The 19895-nt window shown below is 41.1% G+C and overlaps 1 protein-coding gene across 6 annotated transcripts; it reads left to right on the forward strand.

The window, feature by feature from the left end:
* The first annotated feature begins 481 nt into the window (after positions 1–481).
* sh3tc2 (SH3 domain and tetratricopeptide repeats 2) lies at positions 482–19294 on the forward strand. 6 transcript variants are annotated; one of them, XM_088989653.1, is made up of 24 exons: positions 482–680; positions 945–1029; positions 4035–4138; positions 4594–4692; positions 5907–6032; positions 7222–7349; positions 7495–7600; positions 8996–9139; positions 10962–11157; positions 11277–11350; positions 11446–11641; positions 11870–12006; positions 12128–12178; positions 12835–13139; positions 13365–13559; positions 13918–14778; positions 14860–15080; positions 16217–16383; positions 16570–16747; positions 16825–16975; positions 17427–17549; positions 17624–17774; positions 17850–18046; positions 18434–19294. In XM_088989653.1, the coding sequence occupies exons 3-24, from the start codon at positions 4087–4089 to the stop codon at positions 19058–19060; spliced, it is 4485 nt and encodes a 1494-aa protein (XP_088845779.1). In that variant the 5' UTR covers positions 482–680; positions 945–1029; positions 4035–4086; the 3' UTR covers positions 19061–19294. The 6 variants fall into 6 exon arrangements, with proteins under 6 accessions (XP_088845779.1, XP_088845780.1, XP_088845782.1 ...); XM_088989654.1 differs by having other exon boundaries at positions 4035–4120; XM_088989656.1 differs by lacking the exon at positions 4035–4138.
* Positions 19295–19895: the final 601 nt, after the last annotated feature.

The raw sequence follows: 19895 nt of genomic DNA on the forward strand, positions 1-19895 counted from the left end.
CCCGCCTGTCTGTCTGTTTGTCTTTGTTTGTTTGCCTGTCTGTCTGTCTGTTTGTTTGGAAATACTCCTGTGGTCCTTGGGCGCTTTGGTGACATTCCTATGGACCGTTCATGCTTTGATGGTATGTGAACTGAAGGGCAGTGTATGGTTTCGCCAGTTTTTGAAAATAGTAAAACAGACTAGTGACAATAATTTGACAAATCGGAATGGATCCTTTTTTAATTCGTCATCCTCTTCAAAACAAACCGGCGTTACTGGTGTTTCAGAATGAGGAAAAAACGGCGTGCCTTGTTCTCGTAGCCAGACACAAATGGTTTTTAAAAGATTTTAAATAACCACTGTCAAATGATCAATCACCTTGTAAACTTGCTTTTCGGTGACAAGTGACGATGGTGGAGAGGAATCGTTTTTTGGAAGGAAGTGGGGGAGCCACGAGGGGAGGAGTTAAAGTCCTCTGTCAGTGGCATGCGGTGTGGGACAGCCTCCGTGGCGTTTCAAGGAAAATGCAAGCAGACGCTGACGTGAGCGAGCAATTCGTAACTCATCTTTCTCTTTCTGTCCTGCGGGTTTCAGACAACGTCAAGCAGCGATCGCTGGAAATGCACGGCCAAACGCAGACAGACAGCAATACACACTTGTCATTGCAAGAGAAATTACTTGAAGATTGGAACAAAAAAGAGGTAAAAAAAAACTCAACATTCGCTACATGAAAGCCTTCCTCTTGCTCAATATCAGAATAGTCCCTGTTATCATATGTGTACCTTGTACTAAACATAAACTCCCAGATGGCATGCAGGAATCGGATTTGATGTGCTCTACTAAACTCTCATTTTGTACTTACTTGTTCTGAACACTTGTTGAACAGTTTACTGTCAAGTGCTGTCGAACCTGAACACTAAAGAAGCAACAATTCAACTCCAGTTTGTTTGTCTGTTTGTTTGTAGTACAAATGCCACTTTCCAACAGCCGGAAAATCCCTGCAGGGAACTCTGTCCTAGACCCACAGGCATGCAAGTGAGCTAATAGGGGGTAAGTCTAAAATTATATACCCTTTGTCTCATATTACCAAACCACGTGTTCCAAATCTAAAAACCATATTAAAAACATTGATAAACACACACCCCTTAACTTTGCATGTCCATTGATTCACACAAGCAGGTATCGCACATGTTTCTTATTAGATTGATTGTTGTTTACAGTGACAGTGACCCAATTGAATTTCTTGCATCAATGTGTGATGGATAAATTAGCTTATTTGTGGTGTGTGAATGCTTATAAGGGATACACAAGCTGTATCTGTGACTTATCTTGTTTTTTTGTGACCTTATTGACAGAGTTGAGAATGTGCTGCCATTTATGAGAGTAATTGGTTTGATGTCCCAGCTGTCAGAAAACTGCAGCTCGATTCACACAGCTTTTCTCTGAAGAGGATATTGGGACTTTTACGTCACAATGACAAGTCAACATTCTGATTTTGGCTGCCATTATCTGTATTTTTGGCCCACCTATATGTACTATAGACAGTTGTTGTCTCCTGTCTACCCTCCGGTTTGTAGCAATGGCTAAGCATGTGACACTGTCACCAGAGCAGAAATGTTATTAGATTAGGCTTAATCAGTTGCACTCTAAGAACAAGCCATTAATTTAACACCCAATGGCGTGATATTTTCTCACCACTTGAAATCGATGGCATTGATCTCTCCTTTTGAAAATCTCAGCGCCAAACAGAGAAAGACAATCGGGTCATTGTGGTTAGTGTACTGTTGAGGGGGCAAGAAAAATATTTGTCTAGGCTAAATAATGGTTCATAGTAGACAGTAAGAACTATAACTTCCAAGGGTCTGAGCAAGCAAGATTCAGTCAAGTTTCAATTTTAAACACAATCAGATGAAATTGTTGGTCCCCTTCCACAGTCACTGAAATAATTAGAATATGTGGCCAAAAAGAATTATTAAAAAAACAGATGACGGTGGTCTAAGCAACAAAAAAAAAAAAAAAAAAAAAAGTGTACCCCTGACTTATTGAGCTGTGCAATATTTGGAGGCACGGACTGCTCTCACATACTTTTAGTAAGTCTCAATGGGAGCAAGTCTCAATGGGAGCAAGATCACGAGTCATAAAATGCTGTGTCGTCTGATGGGAACACCATCAATTTTCTGTGGCATTCATTTTCAAAAGGATTGTGGATAAGCCCTTTGTTACAGCTTCAGCTGTTGTTGAAGCGCTGTAAAGTGACCTTGAGAGTTTTGAAAGGCGCTTGTAAATGAAATGTATTATTATTATATAAATAAATATGTATTGTGTGTATTTTATTGTATAACCAAAACCATTTCGGATGAGAAGAAGCATTCACCCTAAACAGGGCAGAAGATTGAATACAAACCATTCACACTGGAATTCACACCTATGGGAACTTTCGCGTGTTTACTTGACCTAACATGCATATTTTTATAATATAGGAGGAAGCAGCAGTACCCCTCATAACACCAATGTCAGCCGATGCAGGCCAAATTCCCCAGAGAAAATGTCTAAAAACAATGCTTCCTGATTGCAAGGCGAACATGAAAATCACTCATTAAAAGCTGGAGTACAGTTATCCCGAGCTAGAGCACGCTTCAGTCATCATGGATTCAATGCAATTGTGTTTTGTTTCCAAAGTACTGTATGTCGAAAAGAAAAGTGCTAAATGACTGAGGTTTTGGACATGACTGTACGCATGCATGGATTTTTGCCGTGAACTGATTGATTGCGCATCCTAGCAGCTACGCTCAGTGCTTTCCCTTGTGTCTCGTCACGCTTTTGACAAGCGGAATTGGGGATGGTGGGGGGCAGGGTCGGGGGGTCATTTTTTCTTGTATGAAAAAAGATGCATGTCTCTTCACTTCTTCCTCATTCATACCAAATAATTTGTCTTATCATATAGCCTGCGAGATAGCTGGCCAGGTCTGACCTAAATGAATTGTGGCCGATTATTAATAATTTTTCCTTGTCCTAATGTGGAACATTTGTCTATCATTGCTTCCTACAGAGTCTGCTGCTACAAGTTGCTTGTTTGTATGAAATAACAAAAAAACACATTTGTTAAATGCAAATACAGTAAATGATGACGTGAAGATGCATTGAGAAAAATACTGTTCAGTAATAGCAATACTATTGGTTTGGAAGAGGTAGGAAAAAATTGAGGAAATGATTAATTTGCCAAAGATAAAATATTTGATCCTGATAATTGGCAGCTCTATTTATATCCCATCCTAAAAAAAATGATGCACCTTCCACATTTATGTTTGCAGAATGACTTTGCCCTTGTGTGTTACTCATTAGAGGGCAGAGAGATTTAGGACATAGATAAACTGATCTTTTATCGACGCCACCATGTTGCTCCTTTTCTCTGACCTTGATGCCTACCATTTCACAGCTTTGCCTTTCTGTGTATATCAGCAATTATCTCAGTAATTCACACAAAAGACACACAATCTATTGTGACACACATTCTGAGCAGATTTTAACAGTCCACTCCTATGAACCCCCCTCATTGCTACCCCCGAGTGCATGATAGAGGGAAAACCTCTGTTAGGTCAGACCCCCACCCCCCTCTACACACATACATTGACGAGTGTTTTGTGCACTCACACACTGCCTGGGCAGGGAAAGAGAAAGAGAGGGAGAGAGGCTGGTGGGTGGAGGTGGATGGACACAAGAACGATACGGTGGGACTGCAGAGTGGAACCAGACTACAGACGAAAGAAGAGATGCAGCTTGTAAAGAAGGGGACACTCAACCCTGCCTGAGGAGGGGAGGGAAAGACCAAGCTGGCGAAGAATGTGAGTGCTGAAATAGGAAAGGGAAGCGGGCCTGTCCAGCAGAGAGGAAGAGAGCGAATTGTTGTTCCAGAGGCAGGAGAGGAACTGATGGGATGGCATTGATCCCCGGGAGCTGCCGCTTCTTGGGCCAGATGGCGTCTTGTTGTTGCAGACCACTGCTCAACTCCTCCTGCTGTGGACCCCTCATCAAAATGTGCCTCTCCTCCTCCACAGGTCGGTCTCAACCCACTTGGCCGCCCCCTTCCCTGTTCCCTTCCATAGTTCTATGTGCAACATGGGTAACACACTAAGCCAAGAAGGTAACAGTGAAGGGCATGGTATGTTTTTATGTTGTAGAAGCATGTGTGCCTGCAAGTGTGACCCGTGTGGTTCTGTCAGTGCTCTGTTTTGTGTCGTAGGATGGAAGAGAATGGGCTCTTGTTCTCTCCAGCGTCATGTCATGTTGCATTGTGTGGCCAAGTTGTGTATTCCATTGTCTTTGTAAAAGCTTTGCAGGATACCTAAGCACTGACACAGCATGTTGAAAAAGAAGGAAAGTGCCATTGTGTCTGTAATTTGTTCATTGTATGTCTGAAAATTAGTGCACACAGGAATCATTAGTGGTGTGCGTCGGGATTCTTTGACATCACCTGAAGTGTGCTCTCAATGCTGTCGTATCCCCTCAAGCCAAACCTCACTAACATTTTGTGTTAGCATCATCTCTCCCATCCCTTCCTGTTGAGAGGCAACAGTTGGTATGAATAGCGCTGATATGCTCCGTTCTTCTTCACAGATATATCTCCTGCTGAGCTGGATGCCTTGTGGAGGGAACCGGCATATAGTCTCGGGGGCACCCACATGCACTTTTCAGGAAATAACACCATGACTGAAGGTAGCGTGTGTCATGCAGCAGATTGCTTACTGCTGTTTTCATAATCACATTTTTTTTGGTCTTCCAAGCAACAAACAGAGACGTCATTCAGAAAGTGTTGGTGTAAATTATGTCTGCTTTATGGAATCCTCTGACCTCATTTGGATTAGATACACAAAGCATCTCATTGATTAACAGTGCTAGAAGATCAAACAAACAAGCAAAAAAAAATACTCACCCTTTAATTTATGGTGGATGCGAAATGTATGAGGAAGTAGAGGCAGGATTGCTGAATGTGAGTGTTGTGCGTGGTGCTTTTTTTCTGTCTTCTTCCCCATTTTGCAAATGAAAAAGATAATCACTGTCGAATAAACCTGTAACCAAATACATTTTGGACTGATTTTTGACTTTGACATGCCACGGCTGTCACACATCGGTGACATTCTGGTCATCCAATGGTTTTACACTGTGTGTGTATGTGTACTTCTGTGAGCGCATGATGATAAGTTAAAGAAAAATCAAAACACATTTCAAATTAATAGAAGCTCATGGAATGGTAAATGCTGCGAAATCTGTCAGGTTCTCATAGATGAGGATAAACTTGGTTACAATGACGTCGTTGAAACGCACTTTGAAGGCACCACCCTTGAGATAACGTTGGTGACACAATGTTCTTGATTTTAGACAAACCTCCTTAATGCAACATTCCCACAGTTGTCCAGCTTTTAACATTTTCATTCCTGCTTCACCGTATGGAAGACAAACGAGCAAATAGCGACCAATATCAAATGTGTATAGGCAGTGTACTTATCTCTTTCACGTCACCGGAGCCATACGATGGCATACAACAGCTTGGCAGGGCTCTGTAGCCCAGCCAAATATTGTTCGCAAAGTTGCTTGTTTGTTGGTGCTGCCCATGTGTTGGTTTATAGTTTGAGGTGTCACAAAAACTTGTTTTTGCCATCTTTTGCTCCGAAGCTGGTGCTTGGGGTTGCACTCACTCACATGTTCTACTGATGACTGAAGAATGAGGAAAGAGAAGCTCTTTTATTTTTATTTTTTTTTAATGAGGAAAGAAGCATGTCTCCTTTTTCTTTGTGTAGGTTATGCACATGTCAAAACAAATAAGATGTATGTTGTATTTTTCAACGAAAAATGAAACGTTTAAAACGTTTTATCAGGTTTTTTTCTTTTGGGTGATGCGGTATTAAAATATGATCTTCCATCTGGCGTAGGTGAGGAGGAGGATGGCACCGCTGTGGAGTCAGGTGAAGGACAACCAGAGCCTAATAACTACTGGAAGAGAAAAAAAGCCTTTCTTAAAGGAAGTCGGGTGACACCTGGCGAAAAATGCTCCTCAGGTATAATTTTTTTATGCTGGGTTTTCCACCACAAGCACTCAATCGCGGTACCTGGAGCCGCATCCAACCACCCAAATGCCTATGTGTGGGCCCTGAAGCGTGATGATCTTTTTCTGATCAGACACGATCAAGTTCTGGGTGAATGGTAGTATGCACAACTTGTGAAGTACAGTATGCAGTCTAAAAAGCCATTCATCTAACATAAGAAGCAGCCAGTGCACAACCTTGGCTCCTACATTGTGGCAAAACTTGCTCGTCTAAAAAGATCAATCTCATTAATTGCTCGCCTCAATGACTGGTGCGACACCTTAAGCTAGCTAGTGGAAATTTGGAGATTCATTATGTCCCATGAGGTACGTTACAACAAAGGTTTGTTGTGTGTGTGCGTGCGTGTGTATCCATGCGTGGACGCGTGCGTCAGTCATAGACTTATTGGCCTTCATGCTTTTATGCAATATTTTGAATGTATTTTTATATTTATCTGGTGTCTGTATTCATAAAGAAAAACAGGTTGTTCACCTACCGTTGGTTCATTTGTTTTGGATTCATCACACTTGTGTTATTCAACAAAATACTTAATGTTTTGTCAAAATGGAAACAGTATTTTAATGGAGTTTGTATGTTTGCTTTGAAAGAAAATGGCATCTTTAAATATATTATGGTGGTATATATTCATGTGGCCTGAATAATAACTGAGATAAGTGGAGCTTTTGTCGCGGTGGAAAAAATTGTTTATGACTCTTGAAAGATTTGTAGTTTTAGTGTCCCTGCTTTTCAATTGAGTAGACTGATAGACATGTACCATATTTTGACTAATTAAAGGGTTTTAGTCAGGCATGCGGACTGGACATCTTTACTTACTCAGCATCTTGGGTCCATCACACTCTGTAGTTTTTGCTTTTCAAATGGATTTAAATGGCCACACAGAGAGTCCAGTCAGCAATCTAATAGCATTGTTATTCCTCAAGGGACTACGGTGGTTCTCACAGAGCATTTATCTCACTGTAACATGAGCTGCTATTGAAAGTCATTAATGAACTTCTAAATGTTTTATCTTGCTTGCAGACAGTAAATCTAATGCCTTTCTACTTTTTATGCATTATGGAAACAATTATTGTATTGCTTTTGTTTCTGGGGGTTGGGTTTTTTTCTTTCTCACATCTTATTTGACAACATTTGTCCCGTCCAGAAGTTACGCTCCTTTTCACTGGACGCCGACGCTCCAGTGAGGACCCGGACCGGGCGCTCCAGGAGGCCCTGCGCACCCGACTCAGAGTAGTGGAAAGCAATAGCAAAGATGTCATCCAGCTGTTTAAGGTGAGAGAAAATAATTGACATCAATAGATTGCAGAAACATGGCTGTGAATATTTACATTTTAAGTAACGCCGTGAGGGGCGTGGTGTTACACGATGCAGTGTAAAACACGTTGGTCGAATATTCTGTCCGACTTTGTCCTTGCAGGACCTATCAGCGCGTCTGGTGTCTGTTCATGCAGAGAAGGACAGTTTTGTTCTCACATTTAAAACTGTGGAGGAACTCTGGAAATTTTCAACTTATCTATCGTTAGGTCGGTTTTCTTTGAGTATAATTTATATACAGTGAGACCTCAATTTACGAACTTAATTGGTTCCCAGACAGAGTGTGTAAGGCGAAAAGTGTGTATCTAAAAAAAAAAAATTCCCATCGGAAACCATTAAAATGGGAATAATCCGTTCCCGGGTTTCCATAAAATATAGTTTTTAACTAAATAAGCCTTAAAACTACACACAACATACCTTATTCTATGTATAATAAATGCGCTATCGTATTGTAATGAAAGAAATACACTGCATTGTATCATAAAGTCACAAAGAGAGGCACATTACATGAGGACTGTAATTAAAGAAATAAACTGTGCTGTAAAATAACGTTTTATTTACCTTTTTGATGGTCGTTCATGGCTTGTGGAAGGACAGTCACCTTCCATAACGACTGTTGGTAACTTAACCTCTGGTGTGGCTTCTCTTTTTTCTTTGGAGACTCCTCATCATTTTTGCTGATTAAAAACCTCTTAATTGACACCTGTTGCTTTCTGACTTGTAAGGTCTTACGAAGCTGAGGCATCACATTATCGTTCATCATGTTGATGATTGTCATAGCCAGTCTTTTCTGGATGGAACTGTTCGGTAAAAGCCTGTACATCATTCCGCATTGCCTTCTCCTCGCCCTCAGATGTCCGTTACTGGCTTTAAAATTCTCAATAAGCGCCGAACTTTCAGGTTGGCGCATGGCGATATCGGCGTGAATTATCCGTGCTTTCTCGCATAAAATAGCTTTACTCACGTTGTCGCCGGATAGCTGCTTTTCGTGAATCCAAATTAACAGACGTTTTTCAACTTCTTCGATTGCCCAAGACCGTCACTTTGAGATCTCGGAAACACCTTTTGCAACAGACGCACCTTTGATGGCTTCTCTGTTGCGGAGAATGGGAGCAATGGTTGACTTAGCATAGCCGTGCTCAGCCACTAAATCACACAAACGCACACCTCGTTCGTGTTTTTCAATTATCTCTTTCTTCTCAGCGATGGTGATTTTATTTTGTGTCTTCTTGGGCTGAACACGAACGAGCCTGTGGTGTTTTTTTTTCAGTCCCATCATAGGAAAATTATCAGCAAAAAGCTCCAAGTAGGTGATCGATGTGTGCATTCAATGAGAGGGAGTGTGGAAAGTAGCGCCGGCTGGAGCGCTGTTCGGTCGTGTGCTTCCACCGAAGATCACTCCGCCAGCCGTGTTGGTTGTGTATTATGAAAATAGTGCTTATTATAAGGTTTAATTTTCATAAATTTGACATTCTTAAGACGAAAAGTTTGTAAGATAAGGTGTTTGTAAGTTGAGGTCTCACTGTATTAGTTTTCCTTTTGATTGATCTTCACTGGTGTGTGTTACCATTGTACGTAGCTGTTTTTATTGGCATTATTGACAGGTTATGTGGCACGGTGCTTAGAGAACTTCCTATGTGATCAGTCCTTCTGGCTTGAGCCAAAACTGCTTAGCGACTTGGAGATTAATGTAAAAGTAGATGAGGATCATTTGGCCACCCTCTACCTTGAACTCTTACTCCAGGAAGGTAAGAAATAACACACACAAGACATATAACTAACTTTTGTTTACTTGTCCATGAGTTATTGTTTCGCCTATTTGGGTATTTGAAAGATGCTATGCAGGTGCAATTGTTATATGCAGTGCATTGACCGGAATCAAGCAATTATTGAAACTGTATTTCAATCAGTGATTGAAGTCCAGTAAATATACTTATCATTTATGATGTTTGTTCTTGAAAGAATTTGTCTTCATTTGAGTATTTTGCTTCAACAATTTCAATAATACCAGCCGATAAATATGGTTGTTGTCACTTGACATAATAATAATAATAATAATTAATAATAATAATAAGTTTGATTTCTAAGCACCTTTCAAAACTCAAGGTCACTTTACAGTCACAGGATCAGTTTTTTTTTTTCTGTGGGTGGGCAGCGGCAGCCACACGCGTTCACTCAACCCGGAATAACTCAAGTAGATAGAAAGAAGTCAGATAGCTAGCTCAGTAGATAGCTAATTGCTAGCTAGCTAGCTAATAGATCAGGGGTCGGGAACCTTTTTGACTAAGAGAGCCATAAAAGTAAAATATTTAGAAATGTCTTTCAGTGAGAGCCACACACACACACACACACGACACGCGCAGACACGAAAACATGCACGCATGCGCGGCCACCTTTCAGCAAAATGTCAGAATGTATTCTTTAAAATAACTTTGACAGTACTCACCGTTAACATGTTTTTAACATGAATGGTTTTCCGTTCCTTATGATTGGTAAAAATCCAGCCAAACGGTAGGAATGAAAGTCAACTTGCCGGGTCCACAGGCGAAGTTACTGCTAGCTAGCCTGCACACGGCTCATTAGCTTCCACACTTGCTATCTGCAATATACTTCTCACAGAAGTATATTGATGCTAATGTTAACATGGGGCTTGTTAAAATATCACTGACATTCGACTGTTTCATCGACATTATTGTTTAATTGCAAATTAGAATTGCAAATCCTCCGGTGTATTCAAGCTGGAGTGTACTTGTCATTTTTTTCACTCGTTGGGCTCATTTAAAGGGGCATTTACCTGTTTCAACATGACGGCCAGTATCATCCAATCAAAATTGCGCTTTCCGCCAACCTCGGTCACTGTCATCCGATCAAAATTGCGCTTTCCGCCAACTGCAGCCCCAAGAGGAAATGAACGGCAAAAAAGCGAGAATATGTATTTAATTTTATCGCCGAGCCATATGCAATCATCAAAAGAGCCCCTGTAATATATAGACAGCCAGATAGCCAGCTAGATAGATATCTAATAGACAGAAAATATATAGCAAATAATATAACTTAGGAAACTCTTTTTGAGGGCATTCTTCAGTGTACAAAGGTGACATCTCCCAAGAAAAATTTTTGGTTGTGTGTGTGTATAGAACACTATATTTGGATGTGACATGCACGAACCGGATTCATATTATAAAGCCTGTTTCAAGCAAATCTGTTTGACTGTTGTAGGATGTATAGCTTCTATAGTAAACCATTATCATGACCATTATTGTCTTCCGAATAAATCATTTGTGACACTGAGCAGTCACATTTTGACCTTCATATATTTCTACATTACAAGCTCTTTGCTTTTACACTAAAGCTATTACTATACTACTCGTACTGCAGACTAATGCAAGGATCATTTCAGGGGAAAAAAAAAATCCTCGGGCAAAGTAAGACTACTGTGACGAGATTTACTTTAACTTAATTGCGTTGGTTTTAAACATTCATCATTTATGTCTAAGGGACACGGGGTACAAAACAGAATTAAAACATTAGTTGCCTCAACTGTGCATTCATGAATTAACATTATTTCAGGATCTTTCTTCGCGAAGGCACTGTGCACGAGACAAGAGGAGGATGACGAAGATCAGCTATCTTTCAAAAAGAATGATCTTCTCATGGTGAAGGACACAGGACACGAGGACATGTGGGAGGGTACACTGCTCACCACTGGCCATCACGGCCTCGTACCCGTCACCGAAACTCAGCCGCTCCCCTACCCTTTCTACCAGTGAGACTTTCTCCATTTGGTGCTAGTTGATGATGCAAGAGAAAATTATTGCTTCATCTTGACTTGTGGTTGCCATGCGATTCAAATGTCTTAACTAATCCATTGTCCACATCGGCCAGGTGGTTTCTGAGGAATTACCCAGGCTATGCAGGGTGCTCGCCAACAGAAAAGGAAGCGTTCGAACATTCACTTGGTAGAATAACACACAAACACACGCATGCATGCACATATACTCACAATGACACACTAACTCCCATTCTCAGCATTCTCTCTATCAAAAAATGCCAGTGACAGGTTCGTGTGTAGCCGTGGTCGACTACAGTCCGTTGGTTGAAGATGAGCTCCAGCTAAATCAAGGGGAGGTTGTCGAGATTCAAGGTCTCCTTGTGCGAGGACTTGGCATCTTCATAGGAAAACACTCTTCCACTGGTCGGACTGGCTTTATCCACAAGGCCCACGTGAAGCCTCTGGACACACTGTCCCTGTAAATAGATGCAATCCCATCGCACAATATTGCTTGACAGTTATTGGTCTGTGCATCATTTCCATCACAAAGCAATTCATGCTGAATAAAGCCACGAGTTATCTTGCGTTTTCCTACTTGTCTTAGTACATGTAGCATAACTACACTCTTGACGGGGTGGAAAGCATGAAAATACTGGTCCAGGGCCCGAGTTCAAATGAGAATGCTGCCTTTGTTTCTCTTCTATAGACAAAGACATTTGGTCTTTCTGACCGAGGAGGAGCGAGCCACGCTGGTTCAAACCAGCCTGTTCAGCTCGGAGTCGTGTGATAGCAACCTACTGGAAAGGCTCTTCTCATCTGACATTAGCTCTGTGTACCGGCTGGGTAAAGCTCTCAAGACTTGTCATAGTCTGCATGTAAAATAGTAGAAAATAAATTGATTCTGGTGTCAGTCTTTGCTATGAGCAGCCAATCCTCAACCTAATGTTCACCTGTGTTTTTCCAGACAGGCTGGATGAGTCTGACTTCATGTATATCAGGAATCGGCCCAAACGTGGTAAATACTTTATTTGTGGGCTACAGTTATACAATACAATACAATACATATTGATTTATATAGCGCTTTAACAACAGCTGAAGCTGTAACAAAGCGCTTAGCATGGACAACTAACAGTTGAATATGTTTATTTTTGAATTGATTAAAAATAGCACTTGTGCCAAATCGTATTTGTTGTTGATAAACTTTGATCCAACAGTTGTTAGGACTCTTGACTAAATTTTTTTAATTCATGCTTGCCATACACCTAAAAGTAATTTAGTGTTTAGCAAGTTGCCCCCACTTCATTGTTGGCTTGTTTTTGTATTGTCCAGAGCATCAAGGAATTTTATGTCACATGTTTTCACTTTTTTTCCCCGAATTTACAAAAGGTCCCTTGTTTATTCTATGAATAATCACATACTTAGTGCGCTTCTGACAATGTAGTGATTCACCAAAGTAATTCAGATGTTCTTTTTCCCATTAACGATCCCAAACACATTGGTTCTGTGATTGACAGACGGCTGGTCCATGGCTTGATGGGCATGCTAGCGCCTGTTGTCTCAGTGGGCAGGATGAAATGTAGAGAAAGCGGACAAACTGGCTGTTGGCACTCACATTCAACATGTTTTTTTCATCCTTTCATTTGTGTTCCTAAAATCTTTCTTCCTTGTCAGATCACAAGGTTCCTTCAAGCACTCGCCAGAGTGTCATGTCCGAGCAAAGCGGCGGAACGCCTCCTTACCATTCCTCCCCCCGCCCATCCCTATTGCTCTCGTCACCTCCCGTGTCACTCTGTCAGTCCCACAATCCTCTGGCAGAGGAGGGAGAGCACCTCTCCTTCACTTTAGATGTCACATTCAAAGAACTCTGTGAATTCCAGGACAACCCGCCTCCCTTCTTAGATGAAAACATTTGGGAAGGGGATGAGTCCGAAGTGAGTGACCCAACGTTGATCCTGCTAAACCATGATCACTTCCAGGTCAGCAAAGTCCTAATCCACCCATTTAACAGTGATCACTTTTGAGCCTGATGCTAAACTGTATTTGTTTGTTAGCTTTGGGTTCGTGGCAATCCATTTCTCGTTTTTGTGTAATCATTTTTCTGCTAAATTTTATGCCAATTGTAATTGATGTGATTCCATTTCATAATTTTATATTGACGAACCAACAACTGCGAGGAGACATTTATGTTTGTTTTCCCCTAGGAAGACTTCCTTCCCCTGTATGACCTCGAGTGTTCTTTCCTGTGGGTGACTTTCAATGGGAAGGGCGAGAGTGAACTCTCAGGTCAGCTTGAGAGTGTCAGGGAGTGTGCAAAGAGAATGGGCATGCATTGGGCACGTCGGAGAGCATGCTTCCTCTTGGGAAGACTCTGCGCTAGGAAGCTCAAGTTATCACAGGTCATTTTTATTATAGACGCCTGATCCATTTTTGTTTTTAATGAATGTGTTGATTGTACTACAGACTATCGCTCATAGGATTAGAACCTACTCATACATATGTCAAGAATTTCCTTGGATCAAAGTTCAAATTCGAATGAGATCCAATACAGGGCCTGTATTAAACTGACAGATGATATTTCTCACTTGTATTTGATACTTTCAATTCAACAATTGCGCTAATTTATTTTGTGACATTCCTGATAATGGTCCGTTCTGATTGTGATGTGTATAATATAATTTAAATGCAAATGTTACTGTTGGGTGAAAAAAATCTGTACATGGATCATTTCTGATCAAAATCCTCTCTTAACTTTAGGCCCGTGTATACTACGAGGAAGCTATGAATGTTAAAGTGGACAGTTTTCGTGACACACCACTGTTGATCGCACTTCTCACCAACCTCACAGCCGTGTACCTGAAGCAGCGTATGACGGACAAGCTGCCACTCACCCTGGAAAAGGCCAGCGCCCTACTTCTTTGTCTTCCCAAACATATCTATACGTCGTCTGATGAAATGGAACTCCTGAAAGTGCTTCTGAGGAGGTCAATGGTAACAGGGGATAAATATCTGGAGGCCCGTGTGTGCTACCTTATCTCTAGCCTCTTCATGCTTCTAAGGAAGCCTGATGACGCTCTTCCCTTTGTTGAGCGCTTACAATTTCTCTCCTCAAGTCTCTCGTCGAACGACGGACCCGCAATAGCACCTCTGGATCTCAACTGGCTTTTGAGCTCGCTCTATCACCGTAAATACATGCCTTATCTGGTGCTGGCTTCTCTGAGCCTTGACTCAAGACCAGACCACTCGCTCCGTGACGCTTTCCAGAAGATTGATCGATTTATCAGAAACTCTGCCCGCCTTAACCCATTTTGGAAGGAGGGAACTTCCCTACTCCCTGCCCAGGTTGTAGTTTACCTCCTGCAGGCGCTGGCTATAGCTGAGAAAGAGGGAGATTTAAAGCCTCAAAGAGATCTATGTCTGGGCTTAGCCTCAGTTTACCAGCAGTACGGCGCCCTTGATAAGGCTCTGTGCTGTGCTCAACGAGCGGTGGAGACTGGAGGCTTCATCAATGAGGAGGAAGGCTTTGAAGCCTCAGTGCTGCTTAGCTGGCTGCTGGTATTAACCGGTCAAGCTGAGAAGGGCCAGGGTGTCCTCCAACCATTGCTTGTCTCGCTTCAGGTACAAAAACACTTCATTTCTGCATTTGCTTGTTCATTGAAGAGTACTCATGTTCCGTTTTCATGTTCAACCACTTTGCAGGGATCAGAAAGCTCCACTCAAAGAGGGGTCATCCACAACCTCTTGGCTTTGTGTCTGAGGCAGCAAGGCTGCATACCAGAGGCGGGCTGGCAACTCCATGCTGCCTTGGTGATATCCCGGGAAAGTGGAAACCAAAGGAATCAGGCCCTGGCATTAGCCAACCTGGGTTGCCTGGCACTTGATACGGGGGCGTCAACACTGGCAGAACGTTTCCTGGTCAGGTCAGATACTCAACTTTTGGACACACAGTGAAGAGAACACTTCAAGTACGTAGATGCCAAATGTCATATTGTTAGCACTCAGAAAGTACATGAGGTAAACAAAAGCACTGGACAATCACCCCAACATAGTTGTACAGTATGATAAGATCCAGTGCAATATCTACAGCCGCCCCTATTTCAAGCTCACCACACATAATTTAACTTTTCTGATGAAAGAAGAGGGTCTAAGATTTCTTACAGTGTATTGAATGTTTATGTAGACCTAAAACTCAATATTCTGTTGGTCCTGCAATTTGAGTGAAAATGCCAAAAACCCTGGCACGAGAGTGACACATTTTTGTCCTGGTCTGGTAGTGAATGAGTTAATAATTCATAATTTCACTCACCTCTTGAATTGCATTTCTTCACACTGTGCAAATGGTCGTTGTACACCCCTAAGTGCTATTCAATGAAGAACTGTAGCGCTCATTGTCGTGCTATTCAACGAACACTGCAAAGCACACTAGATTAAAAGCTGCAAAACATAAATTAAACGATAAATAATTTTTTGGCCATTTAATAGCCATTGCTCTCCATATGCTTTATACAAAGTCTGCAATTTCAAAGAAGCAGTCACAGTGATGGCCTTTAGGAGCCGATTCGCTGTGCGCCTGTCATGGTGCCTATGATGGTGAAAGTCGGGAGCCATACAGAGAGATGTGGGTAATTTCATTAGCAATATCTGGCAAGGTCGTTTTCAAACTCTCCAGTAAAAATTCTGAAATAAGCTATTCATCATCTGGAGTAAATATATAATGCTACATCATAAGTTCACAAGACTTGAATGCGTTAACTGAAATCTGACATGTTGACCAACCTAACACTTTACTTTTTACCAGTCATTATTGGAAATGATGCTTATTTTTTTACCGGTATCACTAATTGGAATGGATATTGGGTTATAAAATTGAAAGAAGTGTCTCTCAGACGCCTCTTGGTCAAATCAAACTAAAGAAAAAAACTGTCACATGATCTAATGTGAATAAAAAGCTTGTTGACTGTTCTCGCGATTTTGCCAGTTGCAAAGGATTTATCACACATCAAAGTAATCTGTTGCAATTGTGTTCTAGTATTTGACAAACTACTTGTTTTTCCAGATCTCTGCAACTTTTTCTGGGACTCTGGGAGAGCCTCACCGATGAGGAGCATGTGCAGACCTTCCTTTGGCTGGGAAGGAGCTACAAAGACAGGGGGAAGAGTCACCAAATCAGGGTCTCTTATGAAATGGGACTTCTGATTGCACTGCATGCTAGGAATTTGCCCAGTAAGTGAAGAATAAACACAAACATCAACACAACCCTAATTGTACTTTCAAATTCCTCTGGTGGGGAAAAAAACGACATCACAACATTTTACACTCTCGTCATTAAATCCGTTGCAGGGAAAAGCCAAAAGGAAAAGAAGATTGGTATATATGTTGAATTAAAAATGAGCTGTGTTCTCTGCCTAGGTCAGTTAGTGGTGGCGAAGGTGCTGAGTCGGCTCTATTCAGACCTGCTGCTTTACGGTCAAAGCATCGTCTATTATGAACACTGTGTGTCAGTAGCCAGAGAACTGAAGGATAAGAGACTCGAAGGAGAGTACCTTGAAATATTAAGCAGCCTCTACCTCTCACTGAATACTGAAAGGTGAGATTTAATACAGCGTTTCACAACATGCTTTTCGATGACAAACGACGCAGACAGTTCTCAAACGTGTGGTACAGATCGTCTCGTAAATCTTTGGATTACACCAAGCAAAGCCTGAGGATTTCCATTGATTTGGGCAAGAGAGAAGAAGAGTCTGAGACCTGGTTGCAGGTGGGAAGAATCTATTATCTCATCCAAGAGGATGAACTGGCTGAAATGTACCTGCAGGTGAGAAAGCCTGGTAAAGATACATTTTGATTAAATTTTGTCTGCTGGGATCAGAAATTTAGGGCCAATTTCAGAAGACATTTGAGAAGGGGATTTTCAGTCAGTGCAGGGGTGGGCATCACATTTATCTGCTCAATAAGATATACCTGTAAATGCCGTGCACGCACACGCACGCACGCACAGCATCGTTGAAAAATATTTTAATCCGATTCAATAAGTACAAGGGTAATGTTTGATGTTATCTGTTACACGTAAATAAAACATAAGCTAACCACAACATAGTAACATCATGGAGTGATCTATTTCTTCCCAAAATCAGCTGGGATAGGCTCCAGCATGCATGCCACCATTGTGTTGATCAGATCATGGATGGATGAAAATGACTATGCTCTTGCTAATGATCCGGATAAGCTTCGTATTTCGGATAAAATTAAGTATGATTGATTGACAGGCAGCAGTGAAGACAGCACTGAGAATGAATGACCCTCACTTCTCAATGAGCATCTATGAAGAAGCAGGGGATGTCTATTTTAAAGGACACAGGAACAGGATGGCCTCATTACCTTTCTACAGGGCAAGTGAAAAACACAATTTTACTTTTGAAATTCTGCTATGTCTTGACATTATTTTGTTGTTATTTTACTAAAGGATGGCAGTTTACCTTTTTCCCGATGTATCAAAGACACTCATTCGGAGTTCCGCTTGTTGAGTAAATTAACAGAGCTGTTAATGGAACACGGGGAACAAGAAGAGGCTCTGCAATACGCTACGCTGGCTGTTGAAATGGCTAACAAAACAGGTGTGAGCAAGGTCACGGAGCTTGACTCTACAATTGTCTTAGAACATCAGCACAGCAACTGTGTTTTTTTTACAGTTTTGCATATGAATGAGCGGACAGCATACCACCGATTGGCGACAATTTACTACAACCTTCAGCATTATGAGATGGCTGAGAACTACTATCTCAAGTCCCTGTCGCTCTGTCCGCCCGTCATGCAGCACCCAAACGAGGCTCGATACTACACTCAGGTCTACTGCAGACTGGGAAATCTCACTCTGTACAAGCTCAAGGTAAATCAGGGATAATCACACTAATATTTCTGTTGTGCCAATGCTAAGAGACGAGCATTCACTCCACTGTAAAATTCAGTTTGGTAATCACAATGGCACTTAGGTCGCACCAACTCATTCAAAGAAAAACAAGCTGTGTGATAGACATTTGGAATCCCTTGGAAAAAGTGACCATATTTGACCATTACGTGATCTGATGAGTGACCCGTTGGTCCAGCGAATTGCGTGTCGATCTCGGATTACGGAACTATTGTGTTCAATTCCAGATTACCATGTCCACACCCTCGTTCATCTTGACAAGCTTTTAATTGTTGTTCGGTTGTTTCTTCAATCATATTCATAGAACATAATGCTTTTCTATTCTACGGCTGTACGCTTCCTCTCCAGGATTCATTCGATGCATTGGGTTATTTCCACCTTGCTCTGGCAGCCGCTCTGGAGGATCGAGCAAACCCCGAGGCTCTATACGTAGTTTATATGAAGTTAGCGGAGATCTATGGCAACCACATGCCTGACGCTCAGCTCTGCCAACTATATAGAGACCGAGCCAATAGCTTGAAGAGAGTTCTGTCAGGAGGAGAAGACTCCACTGTGAACGAGGAAATTGGAAAGGATACAATTGAACACTGTGTGAGTGAGCCATTCCCAAGAACATACGAGATACAAGGGGATACCCACGGAGACTGTGAAAGACTGAATAAAGTTAACGAAAGACATCATGACTACATTCCTCCTCGTGACATGAACAAAGAGTGTGGTGAGGCCACTGCATTTATTAGCTCTCAGTCTTACAGTGAGAGTATTTTGACTGAGTCCTTTGACACAGCCAGAGAATACATGTCAGACTCCTGCAGTTCCACGGACACTGTGCAAACTTCCTCAAAACAGACAGATGGGAACGATTTGTCCAGAAACCCACGTCTCCATCCCAACAAGGAAATGGTCATGGATCCATATCTTCAAAAGAAAGATGCCACTGACACAGGCAGCGGAGTACATAACCTTTCATCCTGAGTGGATTCTGTCTGAGGTTGTCAACAAAATACAATGTTTCAACAAATGACACTTATTTATAGAATGTAATGAGGGTTCTTTTCAGCTTTAAATTATGTCTTTTTATGAAAATTGTAATGATGATTGAGGTTTTCTATGTCTTTTTTACCTCTGCCCCGTATGTCGAAGAATATGTTAATTAGACTCAGAATACATTTTAAGCGATGACAATACTAATAAATTATTTTTGACCAATATTGACAGTGAGAATGCTCTAATTATTTTTATGTATTAACAGTGTCTGAATCTCATGACACAAAGTTACCGGGTACCAGGGCAGACAACTCTGAAAAGTTGCCTGCCCCATTTTTCACAACTTGAAACACAATAGACGACTAATTGCAAAAAAAAGGAAAGTATTCAGGCTTTTTTTTTTGTTAAGGATGTACCTTCCACAAATGCCCCCTTGCTTAATTTATCGTAAATATCCCTTGCTGATAATTTTGCTCCTGTTGTCGTTTGTCCATACACTGTTTGTCATGTTGCACAATGCAATGTTTGCATTGCGTCGTCTGTTACAAGCCACGTGAACTCCTCTTTCCACAATGCTTTTAATAATAATGATATAATAATTTATATATATATATATATATATATATATATATATATATATATATATATATATATATATATTCAACAAATGACACTTATTTATAGAATGTAATGAGGGTTCTTTTCAGCTTTAAATTATGTCTTTTTATGAATATATATATATATATATATATATATATATATATATATATATATATATATATATATATATATATATATATATACACACATATATATATATATA

This window comes from Hippocampus bargibanti, linkage group LG02 (genome assembly GCF_051943395.1).
Source record: "Hippocampus bargibanti isolate YZ-2025 linkage group LG02, ASM5194339v1, whole genome shotgun sequence".
In the NCBI taxonomy this organism is placed as follows: Eukaryota; Metazoa; Chordata; class Actinopteri; order Syngnathiformes; family Syngnathidae; genus Hippocampus; species Hippocampus bargibanti.